Below are 20312 nucleotides of genomic sequence, written 5' to 3' on the forward strand. Positions count from 1 at the left end.
CAAAGTCAGCCCGCTATCACCAGAAGAATATATCAAGGATTAAAGGATTTATGTTTCAGCAGTTTATGGAAAAACTTGTCCATGCATTTATCCTCAGCAGACTCGACTACTGTAATGGGTTCTTTAAAGGTCTCTCTAAAAAAATCAATCGGACAGCTCACTAAGACCAAAAAAGTGAATCTCATCACTCCAGTTCTCAGATCTTTACACTGACTTCCTGTCTGTCACCCTATTGATTTTAAAATACTGCTGTTGGTTTATAAATCACTGAATGCTTTAGGGCCAAAATACATTTCTACATATCTGCTGCTATGTTATGAACCATCCAGACCTCTCAGGTTGTCTGGGACACATCTGCTTTCTGTCCCCAGAGTCAAAACTAAACATGAAGAGGCAGCGTTCAGTTTTTATGCTTCACATATCTGGAACAAACTCCCAGAAAACTGCAGGTCTGCTGCAACTCTCAGTTCTTTTAAATCTTTTCTGTTTACCGCTGCCTTTTATTAAATCAAATTTGAAGCTTTTTATTAATATCTTACACTGCACTGTAACTTTTACTCTCATGTTTTATCTGTCTTATTCTATTTCAGCTTAATTTTATTTCCAATTTAACACTTTTTAATTGTATTTAAATGTCTTTTAATATTGCCTTGTGTTGCTTATACATTGTCTCTTGATGCCTTTTATGTTTTATGTAAAGAACTTGAATTGCCTTGTTGTTGAAATGTGCTATACAAATAAACCCCTCCTTGCCTTGAAGGACAGGTTCACAATTTTTCCAAGTCTGTCTTAAAACAATAGTCAGGTGTCCAAATAAACACTGAAAGACGTTTTCCTTGCTGTAATCCTTCCTCCTGTTCATACTGGCTGTTAAAAGATCCCCTTCAAATGTGCTTTCAATGTAAGTGATGGGGGCCACAAAATCAAGTTATGCACAATTAATTAAAAGTTTATCTGAAGCTTATATGTGGCTTCAGCAGTCTGAGTTAATCATATCGAGTGGATATCTGCCACATTTACAGTCCTTTTAGCCTCAAATTCCCTCTTTGTGTTTCCCTGTTGAGCTGCAGTGGCAGTATAATAACAAAAAGAGGGACTTTAGCACTAAAACGACTGTAACATTGAAAGATATCTACTTGATTTGACTCATTTGGACGGCTGAAGCTTCATATTAGCTTCAGATAAACTTTTAAATACATTTTTTGCACAGGAGGACTGTGGATTTTGCCCCCCCATCACTGACATTAATGAAATTGCATAATAAATGGATCTTCTAATGGCCAGTATGAATAAGAGGAATTATTACAGCAAAAAAAACAACCTATTTTAATGTTCATTTGGGCTCCTAACTGTTATTTTAAGACAGACTTGGAAAAACTGTGAACCTGTCCTTTAACTGGTGAACCAAAGACAGAGAATAAATCACAATTTCTAAACTCGACAATTCACACTTGGCCACTTAAATTCATATTTAACCCACAAGCTTATTTAAATTATTATATTATAAATACTTATTTTGCATTTTTTTGAAAATATAAACTAGAGTCGCATTTTTTTTTTTCATTTACAGTAAAGATCCCAAACGGCTCCCATCTCATGATATCACCCAGTAGCCGTTGACGGCTCTTTAGGTGACGGATCGAGCCCATTATTACAGTTTTCTTTTCCCCCCCTTTTCATTTATTTTTTCTGGGAGAAAAAAAAGAAAAGGAGTGCAAGTAAGCCGTAAACCTTCTTTGTCTTTACGTAGTCGTATCTTAAGTTAGGGGCGAGCGATTGCAAAGACCTTGTGTGTTTTGACTATGCAGGAGGATAATAACGTTGCTTTAGCCTAGCTGGGTCACTTGCTAGAAAGCTACGCGATAGCATAGCTAACCTCATTCTGCGATACAACCTCGAGACAAGTCGGGACAAGACCAGGTCAGTGGCCGGGAAATATTGTCTATTTTATGCAAACACACCGATCAACTTACATTATATTGAGCAGAAATGATCACCATACTAGCAGCGGACACCATATTAGCAGCGTATTAAGATGGTATTTTGTGGAGAGGCAGTCTTATTGTTTTTTTTTGGGAAAGGCTGGTAGCTCGTTAGCGTAGCTTGGCTAAAAGGGGTGAGCTATCATTTCAAATGTTAGGTGCAATGTTTTTTGTGAGGTACCACACATATATGTATTTTTGTGATGTTATTAGCTACGAAGTTTGTATGTTATTGATATAACTAATAACGTTTTGTTGGTTGCTAACGCGTCAAGGCTAACGTTAGCGGATAAACGTTAGCGCAGGTTGTGACGCTAGTCGTGTAGCTTTAGCTAACAAAACTATCCTTTTACGATACATTAACTTTAGAAGAACAGGATATTTATTTTGATTTGGTATTGTAGCACAATCAACCCTGCTTTGTCTGTATTGCCAGCGTCTGTAAATGGACGTCGCATGATGGCAAGTTGGCTTAACGTTACACCTATGCTACTCAACCGGTTTGTGTTAACGTTAATATGCACCGGGGCCTGTCTCTCCACCGCCATTTTGTTTTGTTCTCTATAATAAAATATTTTTTTCCTTTCGTTATCCCATGCCCCCCTTTTTTAACGAGCGATAGATGAGTAATAGCTCCACAGAAACGCCCGTTTGCCCGTATCGGTTGTGTGTGTGTGTGTGATTCAAACAAGCAGCTCGACTGGTTGAAGAGCCACAAGCTAGTGTTACCGCAAGGAGTTGAAAATGCATTATGAAACATCAACGCAGTCCCCCTCCCAACGCGAACACTGAGGCCCTGTGTTAGCCAGCTAGCACCAACTCCACAAGAAACATGTCTTGAGTTTGGATAGTCTCATCAAATTTATTTTTTTTAAATTTATAATGTCTGATCTCTGGTTGCTAATGTCGTCGCTACGAGCCGATGTTGTCCGGACACGATCGTGCATACGTGCTCATAGCTTATCGTTAGCTGTAGCGTTGCAAGGCCCCTTTTTTGTGGTATACGTTGCTGCATTTATGGCTTGGTAGTGAAGCTTGCTGGCCCCAGTTAATCCCCATACAACATGTAGTTGGCCAGCCATCCCACGACCTAATTTTCTAATCTCATCTGGCTATCGAGACACGGTGCAGTGCTGCTGCTCGGTAGTCCCTCTTGTGTAAAACAAAAACCAACAAAAAACCGCTGGGTTGTTTAGTGTAGTTATTTATTTTTCTGCAGTGTGGTGTTTATTGCAAACAGCGTGGATCATTGTGGCATTGTGAGGATTACCAGCGCGCTGTAGAAGGCTATTGGCTTCACATTTCAGAGTGTGTTTCTACTTGTTTGATTGAGATTTTGTGTTAATCCCTGTTTGAATCACTTTGTTTTGCTCAACAAAGCTACACCACTGCTGGTGTGAGCCTTGTTGTAGCCATCAATTCAGGTAGACTAATGGAGCTATCATGACTAGAGTTTTCATCAGTTCTTCTTCTACCTTTTTATTAAACTACACACAGGTCGTTATGATACAGAATAATAAAACAACAAGGCATTGCTTGAAAGTCTTTGTTGAGGTCTAAAATTGTTCTTCTGGTCATGGACCATTTGGCTCGCATCATTTCACCAATTCATCCAGAGCCAGTGAATGAAATGACTAATGTTATTTGTAGCACAATAATCTTCAGGAGAATCATCTCTCCTCACTAATTGTGCCTAGTAGGAGCTGGGTGGAGTTGGGGCAACAGTTTAACCTGCTGGATTCAGCCAATTTATTCTGAATTGGACAGATGTCAGCACAGTGTGTTTTATTGATGTGCAGTAAAATGAGTTCAAGCTAAAGGCCTGGTCGTTGCCATGGAGCCAACCATGTCTCAAGGCAAGGCATAGAAGAATATCATTTATAATGCGTTGCCATAGAAACCCTGCTTTTGCCCCCCCCCCCTTTCTTTTGTACAGTTTTCCTGTGATAAGGTGTGTAGTGTATAGTCTTTCCGAGTAGAATTTACACTGGCATGATGCCGAATATGCCCTAGTGACAATATGTGTAATATCATACACTAAACCACCTGTCCACCCTCCTAAAAGGCTGGAGTAGAACCAGAATTATTTCGGTGGACAGATTGACTGCCTTGGTAATCCTTGCATGCCACATAAAAATGTCACTGTGTGTGAGTGAGAATTATGCCTTATAGGTCAGTACAGTGGTAGGTAAACAGTGAAAACAATATGGCTAAGAGAAGAAAATGGGTGTGTGTAACAACAGGTCATCCCCAAATACCCCCTGGCCTTTAGGTAGTTGTTGACTGGGCTTAACATAACTCCACATCTCTGGATATTTCTTCTATTTTGATATGTTTTAGTTGAATGTGCTGCATCATTATTGTGGTCCAGGCACTTTCATCTCTGTGCTGTGCAAATAATAAAAAAAAAATTGCTTCTACATGTGACAGAGCCCTGTGGGGGAAAAAGCTTAATGTGAAGCAACTTTATTCTGATCTAAGGGCAGGCACACAAACTCATCTGACTTTTCTAATGCCTGCAACACAATTCCTTATGTTATACATGATTGCTGATGTTTTGTAAAGATTGGCTAGTTTACCTAAGGAGTCAGATCCATGGGATCTTACATGACCAAGTATTTTCCTTATGTTTATGGATTGTCTGATTTAAAAAATGTTTATCTTCTGGAAAAATATAATGGAAAAAGTTACTTTAACTTACCGAGATGTTGCAGGTGTGTTGATGATCACCTAGTGAGGCTTACTGCCTTACTCCAGCTGCATTGCTAGTTTTTGGTGTAGATTTTGCATATTGTTTGAGTTGTTAATGAACTTCCTAATGTCCTTGTTTTTGTTGTGCTGGTTCAGAAGGCCTGCAGCAAGCCGACATGTCTTCACTAAATTGGCAAATATTGAAAATAACTCCAACAGTTAGTTGTTAAAATGTACAAAAATAAGCTGTTTTTATAGAAGTTTATTGCAAATAAATGTTTGAAGTATTTTGGTTTTAAAATGTTTTTTTGGAGCTGTTCTTTTCCATCCATTTAACTTGTGAATGCACATAATTAAATCTGGGGCCATGAATAATCATTGTCGATGTAGCTAATGCACAATGTATAGAAATTTGTTTAGTTTAATTGATCAGTTAGTTAGTTTAGATGTGATTTACAACGGGCACAAGAGGGTGAAAAAAAAACAATAAAAAAAAAAAAGAGGGTTTGTGTATCGACACGTCTCATTGTGTTACAGACGGATAATTTATTGAAATAGAATAGAGGCATATTTCATCAGTGAGACAGAGGACAAAAAACCATGTCTGAAAGCCTCGGCAAACAGTGTTGTGTGCATTAGCATTAAGTCTTCTTAGTTGGCATGTGATACAAGAGATTTAGGGCCCTGTAAAAAGTGAAACTGCAACACCTAAGTGAAGGTAGTCACAAATGTTCGTCTTGCAATATATCACGTTTCACAGAACAGCCTGTGTTGTGATGATGTTGTGTTGTAATTTACTATACGAGTACTTAATCATACCACCACACACACACCTCCAGCTGAATCACCACTGCAGTCAAATCCCGTATTTTAAATCCGTTGGACCACAGCACATGCGGATATTTTGATTTGCAGCCAGTTTTTGTTTGTGTCAGTTGTCATGAATGCGTGCTTGTGCACTCAATACATTTACTCTCACTTTCTGTGCATGCCTGGTGTCAAATCTCTCTCTCTCTGTCTGTCTCTCCCTCCCAGTCTCAGGGCTCACCATACTCAATGAGCGGACAGCGCAATGTCAGAGCGCTCTGGGCAAACTGCAAAGGGGAAGGAAGGCAAAACCAAGTATGCGTCTCTCAACCTGTTTGATACATACAAAGGAAAGAGCCTTGAAACACAAAAGCCTGTTGGTGAGTATCTTGCTTCTGTTATACCCAAGCTTTTGTTGTAACTTACTGTAATAGATTTGCCATGCTATCCGGGTTATTCTTTTTTTTTTTTTTAAATCACATAACTGTCAGGCTCTCTGTAAATTCTGCTAGATGGTTTTGTTTTGGTGCTACCTGTAACAATGTAACGTTTGTGGTGTCATTTATCAGATATAGCCTTAAGAAGCAGATCTGCCTGGTCATTTTGATTTATCCGTTGGTGTTGTCATTAAGTGGGCCTGGCTGTGCTGCGTTGTCTCCTCTCACCAAGTGCTTGAACTTTGATGCATTAGCGTACCGTCACCCTAATGACTCTGGTGCTACCGATTTCCAATGCAGGAAATGGACGATACGCTTCATCTCTCAGCTGCCTGCTAACCTGGTTTTGCTGATACGGTTAATATTATTCAGGGATACAGGATGTTTACTTCCATTATTTATAGGCCTTTACACCTGTCTTGTAGAGAAAAGGGTTGCCTATTAGACTGATGCACAACTGTTGCCATATAGACAGAAATTATGCATGGCCTAGAGGGTGAAGGGCTCCTGAGCCTCGTCGTGTCAGCTGAGCCTCGAAGCCACTGAGCCTGACCTGAGACAGAGGCTTACTTGTGGACGCTGTTTGACTTCTGTGCTGAGTCCCCAGTCTATGTTTTATTCAGAAGCTCCCCACTAGATCTAAGCAGCTGTCCCCGTTTCTAAACTACATACTTCCCCCTCCTACATAGTGAAGCCATGCACTGCTGTGGTTTCTCTCAGCCTCAAGGAAACAAACGAGGGATTAATATTCAGCGCAGCTTCACTTTTCAGAATCGGAAAGCTTTTCCATGCTTCCGTGAACATCAATATCCTAATACTTCTCTATAAACCGTAAGTGAAGTGGGTTTTAATGACAACTAAATATTTGTCGGAATCATCAGACTGAAACTAGCAAGTCTCTAGCCTTGTTGGTTGTTCAGAATCCTAATTGTATATCTAGCAAAGTAAGCAGCAAACCTAACATCAGCCTGTCATCAGGCCCCTCCTTACATCCAGTAGATTTAATTGGTGTCAGGTTTCCATGGTCCATCTGTGCTAATGACCTCCTTTCTCTTCCCCATATCAGTTCCCCCCCGCCATGGCCTGCAGTCTCTTGGTAAAGTTGCCTCCGCGCGGCGTATGCCACCCCCTGCCAACCTGCCCAGTCTGAAGGCAGAGAACAAAGGCAACGATCCTAACGTCTCGCTCGTTCCCAAAGACGGCACAGGATGGGCAAGCAAACCGGAACCAGCAGACCCAAAGAGGTAAGTGGATCCCATCCCCCCCACCATATCAATTTTAGACTGTTACAATTACTCCAAATGTCAAAGTGCATTCAGATCTCATCATAAGAAGAGAAACATACATTTTGAAGGCTACTCTGAGAAGTTGCTTTATATTAATTATCCAGACACCAGACTGTAATATTGTCTGACACTGTTGTTTGTTTTGTTTCTTTGTTGCCCTGTGCGGTCGCTTGTTTCACCTTGTCTCATAACTGTCTCCCCCTGACTTTATTCTTTCTCTCAGTACCGATGCATTGTCAGCACCGCAGCCGGAACCGCAGCAGCCTGTGGCTTCACAGATGCCTGCACCGACCCGCCCGAGAACCCCGCCGGCTTCAGAGGTACCGACAAACACAGTAAGGAAAATGCTAAATCATCTTCTGAGTTAATAATGTGCTTGGGGATTTACAGCAGCCGTAGTTGACATGTATCATATGGTTATTTGTCTCTTTGTGTGTGTGTTCCCTCCTCAGGCTCTGGCCCCAGCTTCAACCCAGGCCGTAGGGGCAAGGTCCTGGGCACAGGCCAGTGTTACACATGGAACACAAGGGGATGGTGAGTCTTTCTATTTGTATATCTCTCACACATTTCTCCGGAATAAGCTTTTTGTCGCACATGTGTGATGCTTTCTGCAAAATCATTCTCTCCTCGTCTTGCCTTTTTGCAGGTGGAAAGGGATCAAACCTACCGTCGCCATTCTCTCGCGAGGAATTTCCCACCCTGCAGGCGGCTGGCGACCAGGACAGAGCTGGCAGAGAACAGGGCACTGCAGATCAGTGGTATGGGCCCGGACCAAGCCTCCGCCCCCAGAGTGAGTGATGTCTACTTAATATCCAATAATTGATCAACTTTTATTAAGTGAGTGGTGGTGAGACACTAGATCTGTTTTAAGCAGGAGAGCTGCTTCTATTTATTATGTTACAGACTACAGATTTTGGCTAGTAGTTAAGTTGATAACATACAGCAACAGGGCAGCTGATCAAATAGTCTGAGAGCTATTTTCCTATTAATTATTAATTTGGCTTGTATTGCTTCAAATGCACAAGATTTTTTTATATATATGTATTCTGTATGTATTCTGGTTATTTTCTTTATTCTTTGGTTTGTGTTGTAGTGTGCTTGCCAAATTAATAATTTAAAATGAATGTAATTTAAGAACCAAGGAAAAATAAAAAAAGATATTCTCCCATCTGAAAGAACTTGAATCCGTTTGTCTTCTGTTGAAAGGATGTGTTATCTCTAAAGTAATGGCTTTGCATCTCTGAGGCATTCAAGACCATAAACCATTTCTGACCGCTCTGTCCTCTCTTGTGTTCGCTGTCCTCAGACGTTACAAGCTGGCGGGACGGTGGGGGCCGAGCCCTGGCGCCCACCCTGTCTGGGGAGGGGGCAGCGGAGGGTGGCAGTGGTGGGGCTCTGGTGATGGATGGGGCAGCTGGGGTCCCGCCTCAGAACCCTCAGTCCCACGGGCCACCTAGGAACCCTCCCGCAGGCAGCCCCGCCTTGCCCCTGCCCCAGCCCCCCGTTGGGCCAGGGTTCCCCCAATACCGAGGGATCATGCCTCCATTCGTAAGTTTGTTTTTCTCCGTTTGATTTCAGGCAAATATTATAGTATTTGTTTTCACTTTATATATATTTTTTTTCATTTTTTATAGCTACACAACTGCTACACACTATCTGCATCATTTGTATGCAGATGGAGTGCAGAATTACGATTGCTACACCACACAATTTTTGTTTTTAAGTACTTCCTGTATAGATTAAAGGTTTAAACTACCACAGCTGCTTTTAGAATAAAGAACTGGAGTTTGAACTGGATCTTTTTTTTTCTTTCTAGATGTATCCTCCCTATCTGCCCTTTCCGGCCCCCTATGGCCCTCAGGCACCCTACAGGTACCCGCCACCTGGGGAAGGGCCTGCTCCAAGGTATGTTAAGTTTTACAATTTAGCTCGATTTATAATTAAATCACAACTGTTCTGCCATTTTGAGCCATGCTTTTTTCTGCATCTTCATCATATCAGTGACAAAGAACCTCCTTCCCTCTTTTAGGTTCGCTCGTGCGCAAGGTGGTCCTGACAGCAGGCCTCAGGGTGGCCCACGTGATGCAGGTGGAGAGGTGGTGAAGCGACCCTCTATCCTAAAGCAGGACGACCTGAAGGAGCTTGACGAGCTGGACCACGATGGAGACGACGGCTGGGCAGGTCGAAAGATGCTCATTCTTATATATACAACTAACCTGTAAACAGAGATGGCTATAGAGAACCTGATATTATTTGGAAACAGTTCAAAATTTATAAAAATAATTAATACAGTTGATGCTACAACACAACAAATTAAGAAAAAATAATCATATTGCATCATTTGTAAATCTTTGCTCAAAGACAGTTTTCTCATATATGTGTATATATTTAATTTGTTCTTATGAGTGCAACCGTGTCAGTTAATTTGGAGAGCAGCTACAGAGAACTAGCAATGGAGAGGCTTTCGTTTTTGCAGCTGTTTTACATGGGGTGTGTGCATGGCATGTTGATTTAGTGCTTATGCTGCTAAATTATTAAGGAGCTGACGACACAGTGGTAGTGGGTGAGACTGATGCTTTCTAGCGTTGCAGATGTGTCTATATATCATATTTCCTGCTGATCCAAGCAGAGGGGTTCCAGTCACTACACAGGAGGGAGGGGGGGGAAAGGAGGATTGGGTTTATCGAAGTGAAGGATGATGAATAATGTGCCAGTGCACTGAATGCATGTTTGCTATAAACATGGTTCTGATGTATTCTTTATGTCTTACTTTTTGGTTTAATAGGAGCTCATGAGGAAATTGATTACTCTGCCAAGTTGAAGTTCAGTGATGATGAAGGAGATGAGGAGGGAGAAGAGGAGAGAACGGAGAGCAAGAATGACTTGCGGTATGTGGCCAAGTACATTCAGTGTGTGTGAACTAAACTATAACAATACTGTTATAATTCTTTTTCTTTTTTTTGCTTGACTATACATATCAGCTATACTATAATTTGTTTAAATAATTGGCGTTTTTTTCTCTTTTCCTTAGTGAGCAGCAGAGGTCCCAGGATGCCCCCCCTGCAACCTCTCGCTCTCGAGCTTCAGATAGCGGTGGAGACACCCGCCGCACCCCTCCCACTAATGCTGACAATGGCTCCCAACCCCCCTCCAGCAAGCCAGGATGGGCCGAGGAGGGTGGCAGTGGCTGGGGCGGCCAGGGAGCACCACCCAACTACCAGGTAGTGTGCTGAACAGCGGCAATAAAGGGTTGCCCAGCCAGGCCATCCTCAAGCTACGAAAAGATAGAAAGAGATGTGTTAGTGTGTGTGTGTATGTGTGTATGTGTGTTTTTGTCGGTGTAGATTATTGTGGTGGAGCATGGCTAAATGTGTCTGCCTGTATACAGGGGCGCAGGCCTGGATTGGGTGGTCCCCGGGAGCAGCCCTCCCCCCCACCTGGGCCGCTCCTCGGACAAGGGCCCTACTCCTTTTACCGAGAGGTAGACATCTGGATAGGGCCTCATAGACAAATCATTTCTGTCATTATCTCATCCACCGCCCCCACAGATCTTACGTCATATAGTCATTATAAATCATCTATAGTTTTAAGTTCGCTTTTTTAACTGAAGTTTTATTACATTTGGATGTAATCATTGCTATAAATTTTTCTCAACAAGATTGCAATGATGTCTTCTGTATTGGTGAGAACTACATAATGGAGCTTCATATTTTTTTTAATGCACTCTGTTCAGGACCGGCCCCACAACCAGGGTGCCCCTCTAGGCCCTGGAAAACCTGGCCCTGCCCAGCACCAGCCAGCAGCAGGAGGCCCTAGCCCTCCTTCCCAGCCTGGCCTGCTGGTCCATGGGGCCCAGGGGGAGGATGAGGATGAGACTTGGCGTCAGCGCAGGAAGCAGTCCTCTACTGAGATCTCTGCTGCAGTGGAGCGAGCCCGTCGGCGCCGTGAGGAGGAAGAACGTAGGATGGAGGAGGAGAGACGTGCTGCCTGTGCCGAGAAGCTGAAGAGGCTCGATGAGAAGCAGCAACAGCAGCAGGGCAGTAACGTGGGAGGCAGTGTTGGCACCAGTAAATCCCCGAGCCTTGATGGAAACTTGACAGCTGCCACAGCAGGCAGCCCTAGTCCATCTATGTCAGCCTCTGCCTCCTCCCCCAACATCAGCCAGCCCCCATCCCCATGCGTAGACACCGAGGAGCCTCCAGTGCTGGCTGTGCAGCCGGGGACGGGTCCTGGAGTCAGTGACAGACAGCGAGCCAGCAGCAACAGCAGCTATGACTCCAGCGCAGGTGAGTTTACACATGATCAGCGATGACTGGTCTGAATCATTTGGATCATTAACATCGGTTTTCTCAACACCTGATGTGTCAAATAAAGCATCCACCTCCTTGATTAAAGCTCTTTATTCAACCCAACGACTTTCTTTCCTGGTTCAGATACCCAACAGTGTCCCCAGCCTGCTGTGTCACAGCCACAGCAGCCCACCCTGGAGGTACCTTTACCGGGAGAGACTAAGGAGGAGACCATTGGTAGTCCTCGCATTCGTGCAGGAAGTGGAGGTGAAAGAGGAGTCGACCCAGTGAAGATTGAGAATATTGGAGGAGGAGCAGGTCGTCAAGCCGGTGGTCCCCCTGGCCAGGGTTACTCAAAGTACCAGAAGTCTCTTCCACCTCGTTTCCAGAGGCAGCAGCAGGTTAGCATTTGTCTTTGTCATAATAACAGGTGTTACTTGATCTTTTAATCCTAAATGTGTTCGACTCTCTGTTATATTCAAACTAAACCCCAATGTTAAACCCCAAGTTGTTTAATGATGACCACTTAGCAATGATTCACAAGCACTCCACAAGGAATTCTTTGTGTGTTATGGATTTTTGATATTCAAACAATACAGCATCCTCACCAAAAAATTTGGGATGTAAGAAATTCCATTATAATATTTATTTTAATTGTCACTCCATAGGCTTGTCAAAGTACTGATCAAGTTATATTGGAAGCAGTAGCTCCATGATAAAGGCGGTTTTTATGCCCATTCACAAGTCTGAAAGGTGACCCCTTCAGTTGATTAGGTACACTTGTGTCCTCACTAAATCTAGGCAAATAATAGGCAGACACCAAAGGACATTCAGAAAAAATAACCACAAAATTATCTAAAAGGTGCTAGGTAACAGTGCTGGCATGTCTTTATGCATGAATCCTCTTGATGATTCTGTTCTTTTAACAACCTGAATGCGATGCTTTCTATTTTTACATAATTCCTCTTTAGGAGCAGCTCCTGAAACAGCAGCAGCAGTGGCAGCAGCAGCAACAGCAGCACAGCCAGGCATCTCAGAGCCAGCTGTCCCCCCAGCCCCAGCCTCCACAGGGTCCTTCACCAGGCTCAACACCCCAGCCAGGGCCTGGACCTAAGCAGGGTGGACCACTGTATCAACCCAGCAACATGGTTCGACCCCCGCCTCTGCCAATGAATTTTGACCCTCGCTGGATGATGATGCCCTACATGGACCCTCGCATGATGCAGGGCCGCCCTCCACCTATGGACTATTATTCAGCCAGCATGCACCCATCTGGTGAGTAGATATATCATTATCACTGAGATCTGATTCAACACTTTGAAGATAAAGATTGTGGTTGAATGGTTAAATAATAACTGTATTGACATATGTGAGAGTGTAGCTCTTAATGTATGGTGGGCTGACGTAGTGGCTATCAGGCTGTCCCATCAAGCATCAAACATTGCAATGTCTGTCATTTTAAAAATCCTCCTGTGTCACAGGGCTTATTGGGCGTGAGCGGTCTGATTCAGGGGGATCTGGTTCAGACCCCTTTGACAGGCAGCAACAGCATCCAGGGCACCCTCACCGTGGGACCCCCCCTATGGATCCAAAGCTGGGGTGGGGGCCGGAGGTATTCCCTGGTGGAGGGGAGGGTCGTGGGCTAACCTCCCCACTGAGGCAGAAGCAGCCGTTGGAGGATGACGATGTGGCCAAAGGGCCCAGGTATGGATACAAGCAAGTTTTGAGGGAGATTTAAGCTGAACTGTTTCAAGATGTTAAACACAACTAATGTATGATGCATAAATCATTGTGCTAGAAATTTAGAGTTTTACTTTTGTTTTCCTGCCTTGTAGTGGTTGCAACATTTATTGTACGTATTAAGAACAGTATTATACATTTTTCAATGGGAGAATTTATTGCAGGGCTGTTTAATTGGATTGCATGTGATTGTTTGATAGTGTTCAATCTATATATACTGCAAGGCTTTAAATATTACTTGGATTTGGAGAAAAATATATTTATGTAAGTGTGTTTAATTTAGTATTTTGTATTCTTACGATCTTCTTTGTCTTAGGAGTGACACTCCTCCACACCGCATGCGAGAGGGTGGATTGGGACCCATCCAGCAGCCCAGCTCTAGCTCTGGGACATCCAATCAGACCCCACCACCAGTCGGCACTCAAGTTGGCACCCAGGGCGGCAGCCACCACCCTCATCACTACATGAGTGGGAGGGGCAACTACAGTAACTTCCCTGATCAAGGTGCGAGGATGCCTCCCCATCAGCAGCCGCAAAGGGCCGGTGAAAGGGGAAACCACCCGCATAGCTTCACCCATCAGGATGAAGGGCCCCCCCGAGGAGCTCAGCAGGGCCAGATATGGGGAGCCCCACACCCTCACTACGATCGCAACGGTCGAGCAGACCTCCCCACTGTTGAGAGCAATTCTCACCTCCACCACCATCACAGCCACCACCCTCAGCAGCCTCACTTCCCTCTCCATCCCCATAAGCAAGAGAACAGCCGCGACAGGGTTGTTGAGGCCCCTGCCAAGAAGACAGATTCCTCTCCCCCACTCCACCAACCTTCCCTCTCATCTTCATGCTCTTCCTCGGCCTCCTCTACTTCTGCCAGGGAAGACGGGAATGTCAAAATCGCCATGCATCATCACCCATCCCACAGAGAGAGTGAAGCTATTGGGCACAGTCTTGGTGAAAGAGGCAACAGTGGTAGTGCTGGCAGTAGCAGCCATGTCAAACAGGAGAAAACCGGCCCAGCATATGCTCCCCATTCCTCCATGACTTCGAGCCCACCTCCCGCTCAGCATGGCAGTCATACTCAGCTTCAGCAGCAGCAGCAGCAGCATCCCCATCCAAAGTCAAACCAAAGAGGGGGGCGGGAGCACAAGACAGAGACCCAGTGGGGCCCACGGCCTGGCAGCAGCAATACAGGTGGGGGGTCCTCTCATGGTAGGAGGGCCAACAATGCAGGAGGTGGGAGCAATTCCCGTGGAGGGGAGGACTCTTCCAGCACTCCATTGGACCACAAGCCCTCCAGCCAGACAGGAGGTAGCAATGCCAACAAGAGGGCTGGTCCCATCAAGAAACCAGTGCTGAAAGAGATGAAGAGAGAGGGAGAAGTTGATGGAGGAGAAAAAACAAGCCAAGGCTTTGGGAAAGATAAAGAGCAAGATGGTGGCCAACCCAGCTCCATGAAGCAGGAAGCCTCCTCCATCTCCCAGAATACTTCAGCTCCATCTGGTAAAGAAGAGTCAACCCAGTCAGCCAAACCCAGGAACGGAGGAAAAGAACGGTCCTCCGGAGGAGGTGGGGGAGGGTCAGGCAGAGGGCCCAAAGATGTAGACACCACTTCTTCAGGATTTTCAGGGTCCAGGAGGGACAGAGACCGCTCCTTTGAGAGAGGAGGCGGCACCCCCCACCACCATGGAGTCTCCACCAAAGGCGGCAGAGGCAGTCGTGGACGAGGTGGGGAGTTCTATGGGCGTGGCCGTGGTTACCGGGGAACCTACACGGCCAGCGCTGGACCTAGTGGTGGCAGTCGGGGCAGAATGGGTGGCAGGAGTGGCAGAGACTACCGCTCGTCTGTTGCTGGTGGCCACCACCAGGAGTCCAAGGGTGAGGGGGCTGGCGGCAGGCATGGTCAAGACCGGTCCCAACACAACCCAGCCAGAGCCAGGAATCGAAGTGAAACCCGCAGTGAGGGTTCAGAGTATGAAGAAATCCCCAAGAGAAGGAGGGAGAGAGGCTCAGAGACGGGCAGTGAGAGTGGTGCAAGTGACCTTGGTCACTCAGACAAGGAAGACCACCAGAAACCCAACACCAAGAATGGCTCGGATAATGCCAACACCACCGGCAGCGGCAACATTTCATCTGCCCCTCCCAGAGGTTCACAGGCCAGGGTCTTCACCCCCAGGGGTGTGCCCTCGAGGAGGGGCAGGGGTGGAGGTAGTGGAGGAGGAAACATCTACAGGAGTAGTGGCAATGTTGGAGGAACAGCTGGGGGACACAGGGTTGGACCCAGCTCAGCCTCTCACGGCGGGTCCTCCAAGCCATCAGCCTCAGTGCGGAAGCAGCAAGCCCCGGCACAAACCTCTGGGCCCAAAGACTTGAGCCGGGGAGGAAATAGTGGCGAGAAGAAGGACAAGATGGCTGATGGAAGTCAAGCTCAAAGTCAGGGGTCCAATCCCCCTCAGCCATCTTTGTCTGCAGTAACTCCTGCCACTATAGGTTCTACTGAAAATGGAGGGGTTGTTACCCAGCAAGCTTCAACTAACCCTACGTCAAACTCTGGAGGGCCAAATTCAGTCCCTCTTCCTGCTAATCGTGGATTCCCGCCGGGTGGGTTTGAGCGACCCCCCAGACGTCGGCGTCACGGGCGATCCCAGCATCAGCAGGACAAGCCACCCCGCTTCCGGAGACTGAAGGAGCGAGAGAATGCCGCACGCATCAATGGAGGAGTGGGGGTCATCGGAGGAGGAAGACCCTCCTCTCCTTCCCTGAATTCAGTTCAGGACAGCAACGGAGCCCCTATCTCTGCTCCCATGACAGGCAATGCCCAAAATGCTAACCACAACGCCACACTAACAGCCAACAATAACAGTGGTGGAGGGCATCTCAGCAACGCGAACAGCCACCACCATCACCACTACAACCAGGGCAACGCTGGGCAAACCCACCCCCAGCACCACCACAGCCATGGAGCAAAGTCCCCTGACTTCACCAACCAGAACTCGGACCAGGCCAACGAGGAATGGGAGACCGCCTCCGAGAGCAGTGATTTCACAGAGTTCAGAGACAGGGAGGGAGGAGGGAAGTCATATTCTTCTCACCATCACCACCACCTAGGAAGGGGAGGAGGGGGCAGCGGAGGAGGAGGAGGTGTGGTCGAGCGAGAGATGGCGGGAAAAGAGCCCTCAGCTAATAAAAGAAGCTTTTCAAGTCAGCGTCCTGGCATGGAGCGACAGAACCGGAGGGTCAACACTGGAGGAGCAGGAGGTGGAGGGGGAGGAAGAGGCCCACGTGGCCCGCCCGGTGGTGGCTCTGGCGGGCCTGGCAACGGAGGTGGTAACCGCGGGGAGAAGCGGGGCAACTGGCCCTCTCCGAAAAATAGGAAGTGATGGAATATTTCAAAACATTTCAGATGAACCCCACCCACGTTAAAAACCCACCTCTTACATTTTAATCCCTTTTGATCATTATTTCATGGCTTTATTTCATGTTTGCATCCCTAAACATATTAGTGCATTGTACAGTATATGGAGATGGTATTCACATTCACTTTAGCTGCCACCACCCCGGTCACCTTTTTCCCCCCTTGCATCAATCTACTATCTACCGTCCGTTATTGTAAATTTCTCCGTTTGTTCCGTCTTGCTCTCCGTTCAGTTGTCCCCCCCCCACCCTCTCCCCCAAAACCCCCCTCCCCCTGCCCCTTTACCTTCCCTCAAGAATCTCACCCCCAGTTGGATTTGACAAGCATGTGGTTCTGCTATGGAGGTGCACGTCGTTTTGACAGAAGACATTCACACAGAGCTACACAAACACACACACACACACACACACACACACGCATAAACAAGCACAATATGACATCTTTTAACACGAAACACATGCAGTCATGTGGGCGAAAAATGAACGTGGGATTAAATTGGCAAAATGTTTGGATTGGGCTAATTTTTATATTTATGTACCTGTGTATATTTCTACCACACTTTGGCCTTTGGTGGTATTCAGTAGTGCAGTTCTGCATTACTTCCCTCACAAAGGGAAAGAGTGCAGCTTCATCTTTTAACAAGAACAATGTACCATAAAATGTTTTTTTCTTTTTTTTTTTTCTTTCTCTTTCTCTCTCTGTCTTTTTTTTTTTGGGCCTTGTGTCAGTTCAGTTTCAGCCTCTGAGAAATGTTAGGGGTGTGTGTTTTGTCTTCTATAAAAGCAGGTCATTAAAAATACCTTTTTACTAAATTTCCCAGTTACTCTTTTCGCTGACTTTTTGGTCTCCTGCAAAGTAGGTCTCTGATTACTGTGATAAGACCCATTGAAGTACTACTGCTCAGTGCTCACCTACACTTACATTGATCTGTCTTTAATATCAGTGTTTCTGCTGCTTGTGCAGATAGTGTGATTTTTTTCTATTCCCCCTACCCCACCCCTCAAGTTGTTGACTTGCTATCGGTTGGTCCTTTTTAGAAAATAAAGGCTTTTTCAGCCTCATCGTAGCATCCTACTTTACCTGCAGTAAAGTTCTGCACAGTGCAAAAAGTTTTCCCCCAAGGACAATAGTTTTACTCTCTCTTATGATCTCATTCATGAGTTTTGTTTACCCTATGAGGACTGTATTGATAGCTTGATGGCTTTATTTTAACAACCATTATTTCCTCAGTGACATCCATTTTTATGGAAACACTTTTTTTTCCCTCCCTTCAAGGTGAAATACCTTTTCTATCTTGTTAGGGGAAAATGAGTTTAATGAAAATGTAGGTCATGCTAGAATAAGAAAAAGATGTTTGACTTTCATAAAACTGTTTATGCTTCAATAGGTAACTGAATATGTTCTAATAAGCACTCCTTGTAGTAACAAATCCATGGTTGCTGTTTTTTTTTTTTTTTTTTCCTTCTGTCTTTCTTTGTGTTTTATGTTTTTCGGGCAAGTTACATGTGATGCAACAGAACAGGTACTCTGTCTGGGCCCAGAGTACAGAGCTAGGCTGAGTATTGTACTATTACACCTCCTCTGCTGTCCTGCACGCTGCGATGCACTCTGCGCTCACGTGGAGACTCCTCACGCCAAGGAGGACTACCAAGAGCTCCTTGTCTGAGGAAGTATTTTTCAAAGTGTGCGCGCTCTCGGGATGGCTGTTTCAGTGCACGGTGGCAACCCAGAAGCCCAAAACGAATTAAATTCAGGACTATGCTGAAAGGGTGACGACAACAACAAAAAAAAAAGAAAAGAAAAAAAGAAGCATCACGCGAAGTCACCTTTCTACAGTTCACCACACGGTTTCCAAGAAGTAACTCGCAACAAATAATGCTGACATGGTGTGTTCAGGAAATATTTGGATTGATGTAAGATAACACTTGTAAACATAGTTTGTATCACACATTAAAAAGACACAAAATGGCACACAGCTTGAAAAAAAAAAAAAAAATGACAGGAGACAACATCCAAGGGTGAACTAAATCGATATACTCATCTGCATCAATTCTGTCACTGCTGTAAGTTGGGGTTTGTTTGTTTACTGACAACAGTTTGAAGATTGTCTCTGGGATGTTGTGAGTAGGGCATTTGATGATTTGTGTATGTGTGTGTGTGCGCGTGCGTGTGCGTGTGTGTGTGTGTGTGTAGCATGTGTGAGTTTTCTGGTGTATGTGTTATAACTCGGGGAAGGGGTGGGGACCAGAGGGTAACATGAATGGCAAGCACTTTCTGCCTTGTTTGCCCACACTTGATTTAACCAATATTATTAAGACAATTCTACTGTTTTCTTAAATACATCCACATAGATACATTCAGCTGTGTGTATATGTTCATCATCCAAGTGAAGAAGAACATGCAGTGGAGAACTTCACCAGTTTTTTTTTGTGTAATTTAAAGCATACATTCTTAAGCAGGCAAGTGAAGTTGGACATTATTATTTTTTCACTATGACTTCTTGTAAGCATGAACACACACCCATGCGTGCAGCTTGCCTTGCCTGTTACTGGTTTATACATCAATAGCTGTACACTTAACACTGGCTCAAAGAGTCCTTCATCCCTCCTTAACTCTTACTGTTGATGTGCGCATTATTGTATGTACCCATGTTAAAAGAAAACAAAAGTAGTGTATTCCAGAGAAATTACTCAAAGATTGTACTATGTTTCCAGCATTACCAAGGTACCTGGAGTGGTTCAAACTGTTTTTAGCATTTATGGTTTTATTAATGGAACCGTAATATACACACATGTATGTATATTGGTATGTATCTAAGTTTTGTCTACCCCAACTTACATTCCCACAAACAAATGTTGCCATTTTTAGTTCAAGGGAGCAATGTACAAGCAGAGAAGTGTCTTATTATAATAAAGTTATACAGAGAAGGCAAAGTTAAATAAACTACTTTTGATTTAATGGAAAATGTAATTGCATTGTCTTATTCTTCTGAGAGTAAGTGGAATATTTTATGTTTTCACTGCAGACGTGTTGCAACAGGTGTAACTAATAATGACGGCTTAAGTCTAAGTAGACGTGCCAGGAAACCATACTGGTGATCCAGTATGACAGTGGCACATCCCAGTAAAATGCGGGTGTAATTACTGTTATTAGTTACACCTATGTTTGACAAAATGTCCTTACATTTATTTTCTCACCTAAATACAATTCTTAATACATTTAAGAAGAGATATAATGTTAAGTTACCACAAACCTCATTAGAAGTATCTTGAAATCAAAACTTAGTAATATGCTTTAATATATTACAATCTGTTAGTGGTGGAAAGTAACTAAGTACATTTACTCAATATACAATTTCGAGGTAATTGTATTTTACTGAGTATTTCCATTTTGTCCACTACATTTCAGAGGGAAACATTGTAGTTTTTACTCCACTACATTAATTTCACAGCTATAGTTACTGGTTACTTTTCAGCTCAATACTGTAATACATAAAACATATGATCAGTTGATAAAAATGTGCATTTTTATATATTAGACTATTTAACAGTATAACATTAAAATACTGCTTACATGTACACATCAATCAGTTTTGATACTCAAATAATATATATACATGTATGTTATATAACACCAAATTGGTCCATTTTGCTTAATGAGTACTTTTG

General features: G+C 44.3%; 1 protein-coding gene across 4 annotated transcripts; it reads left to right on the plus strand.

Annotated features, from left to right (window-relative positions):
* Positions 1-1585: 1585 nt before the first annotated feature.
* prrc2a (proline-rich coiled-coil 2A) lies at positions 1586-18453 on the plus strand. Of its 4 annotated transcripts, none has more exons than XM_067612582.1 (17): positions 1586-1718; positions 5709-5860; positions 6984-7161; positions 7427-7538; positions 7656-7737; positions 7850-7993; positions 8510-8751; positions 9020-9108; positions 9233-9384; positions 9989-10091; positions 10235-10424; positions 10592-10684; positions 10937-11489; positions 11637-11893; positions 12464-12767; positions 12974-13196; positions 13549-18453. In XM_067612582.1, the coding sequence occupies exons 2-17, from the start codon at positions 5746-5748 to the stop codon at positions 16607-16609; spliced, it is 5898 nt and encodes a 1965-aa protein (XP_067468683.1). In that variant the 5' UTR covers positions 1586-1718; positions 5709-5745; the 3' UTR covers positions 16610-18453. The 4 variants fall into 4 exon arrangements, with proteins under 4 accessions (XP_067468683.1, XP_067468682.1, XP_067468684.1 ...); XM_067612581.1 differs by lacking the exon at positions 1586-1718 and adding an exon at positions 1731-1920; XM_067612583.1 differs by lacking the exon at positions 1586-1718 and adding an exon at positions 1731-1920 and having other exon boundaries at positions 7427-7523.
* Positions 18454-20312: the final 1859 nt, after the last annotated feature.

Source organism: Thunnus thynnus, chromosome 15 (genome assembly GCF_963924715.1).
Source record: "Thunnus thynnus chromosome 15, fThuThy2.1, whole genome shotgun sequence".
Taxonomy (NCBI): domain Eukaryota; kingdom Metazoa; phylum Chordata; class Actinopteri; order Scombriformes; family Scombridae; genus Thunnus; species Thunnus thynnus.

Excerpts from the sequence above, each read along its gene's own strand:
- prrc2a (XM_067612582.1), top strand. The coding sequence starts at position 5,746 with ATGTCAGAGCGCTCTGGGCAAACTGCAAAGGGGAAGGAAGGCAAAACC. Across the intron at positions 7,539-7,655 it reads CAGAGGTACCGACAAACACA|GCTCTGGCCCCAGCTTCAAC; the intron begins GTAAGGAAAATG and ends TTCCCTCCTCAG. Across the intron at positions 7,738-7,849 it reads ACATGGAACACAAGGGGATG|GTGGAAAGGGATCAAACCTA; the intron begins GTGAGTCTTTCT and ends GCCTTTTTGCAG.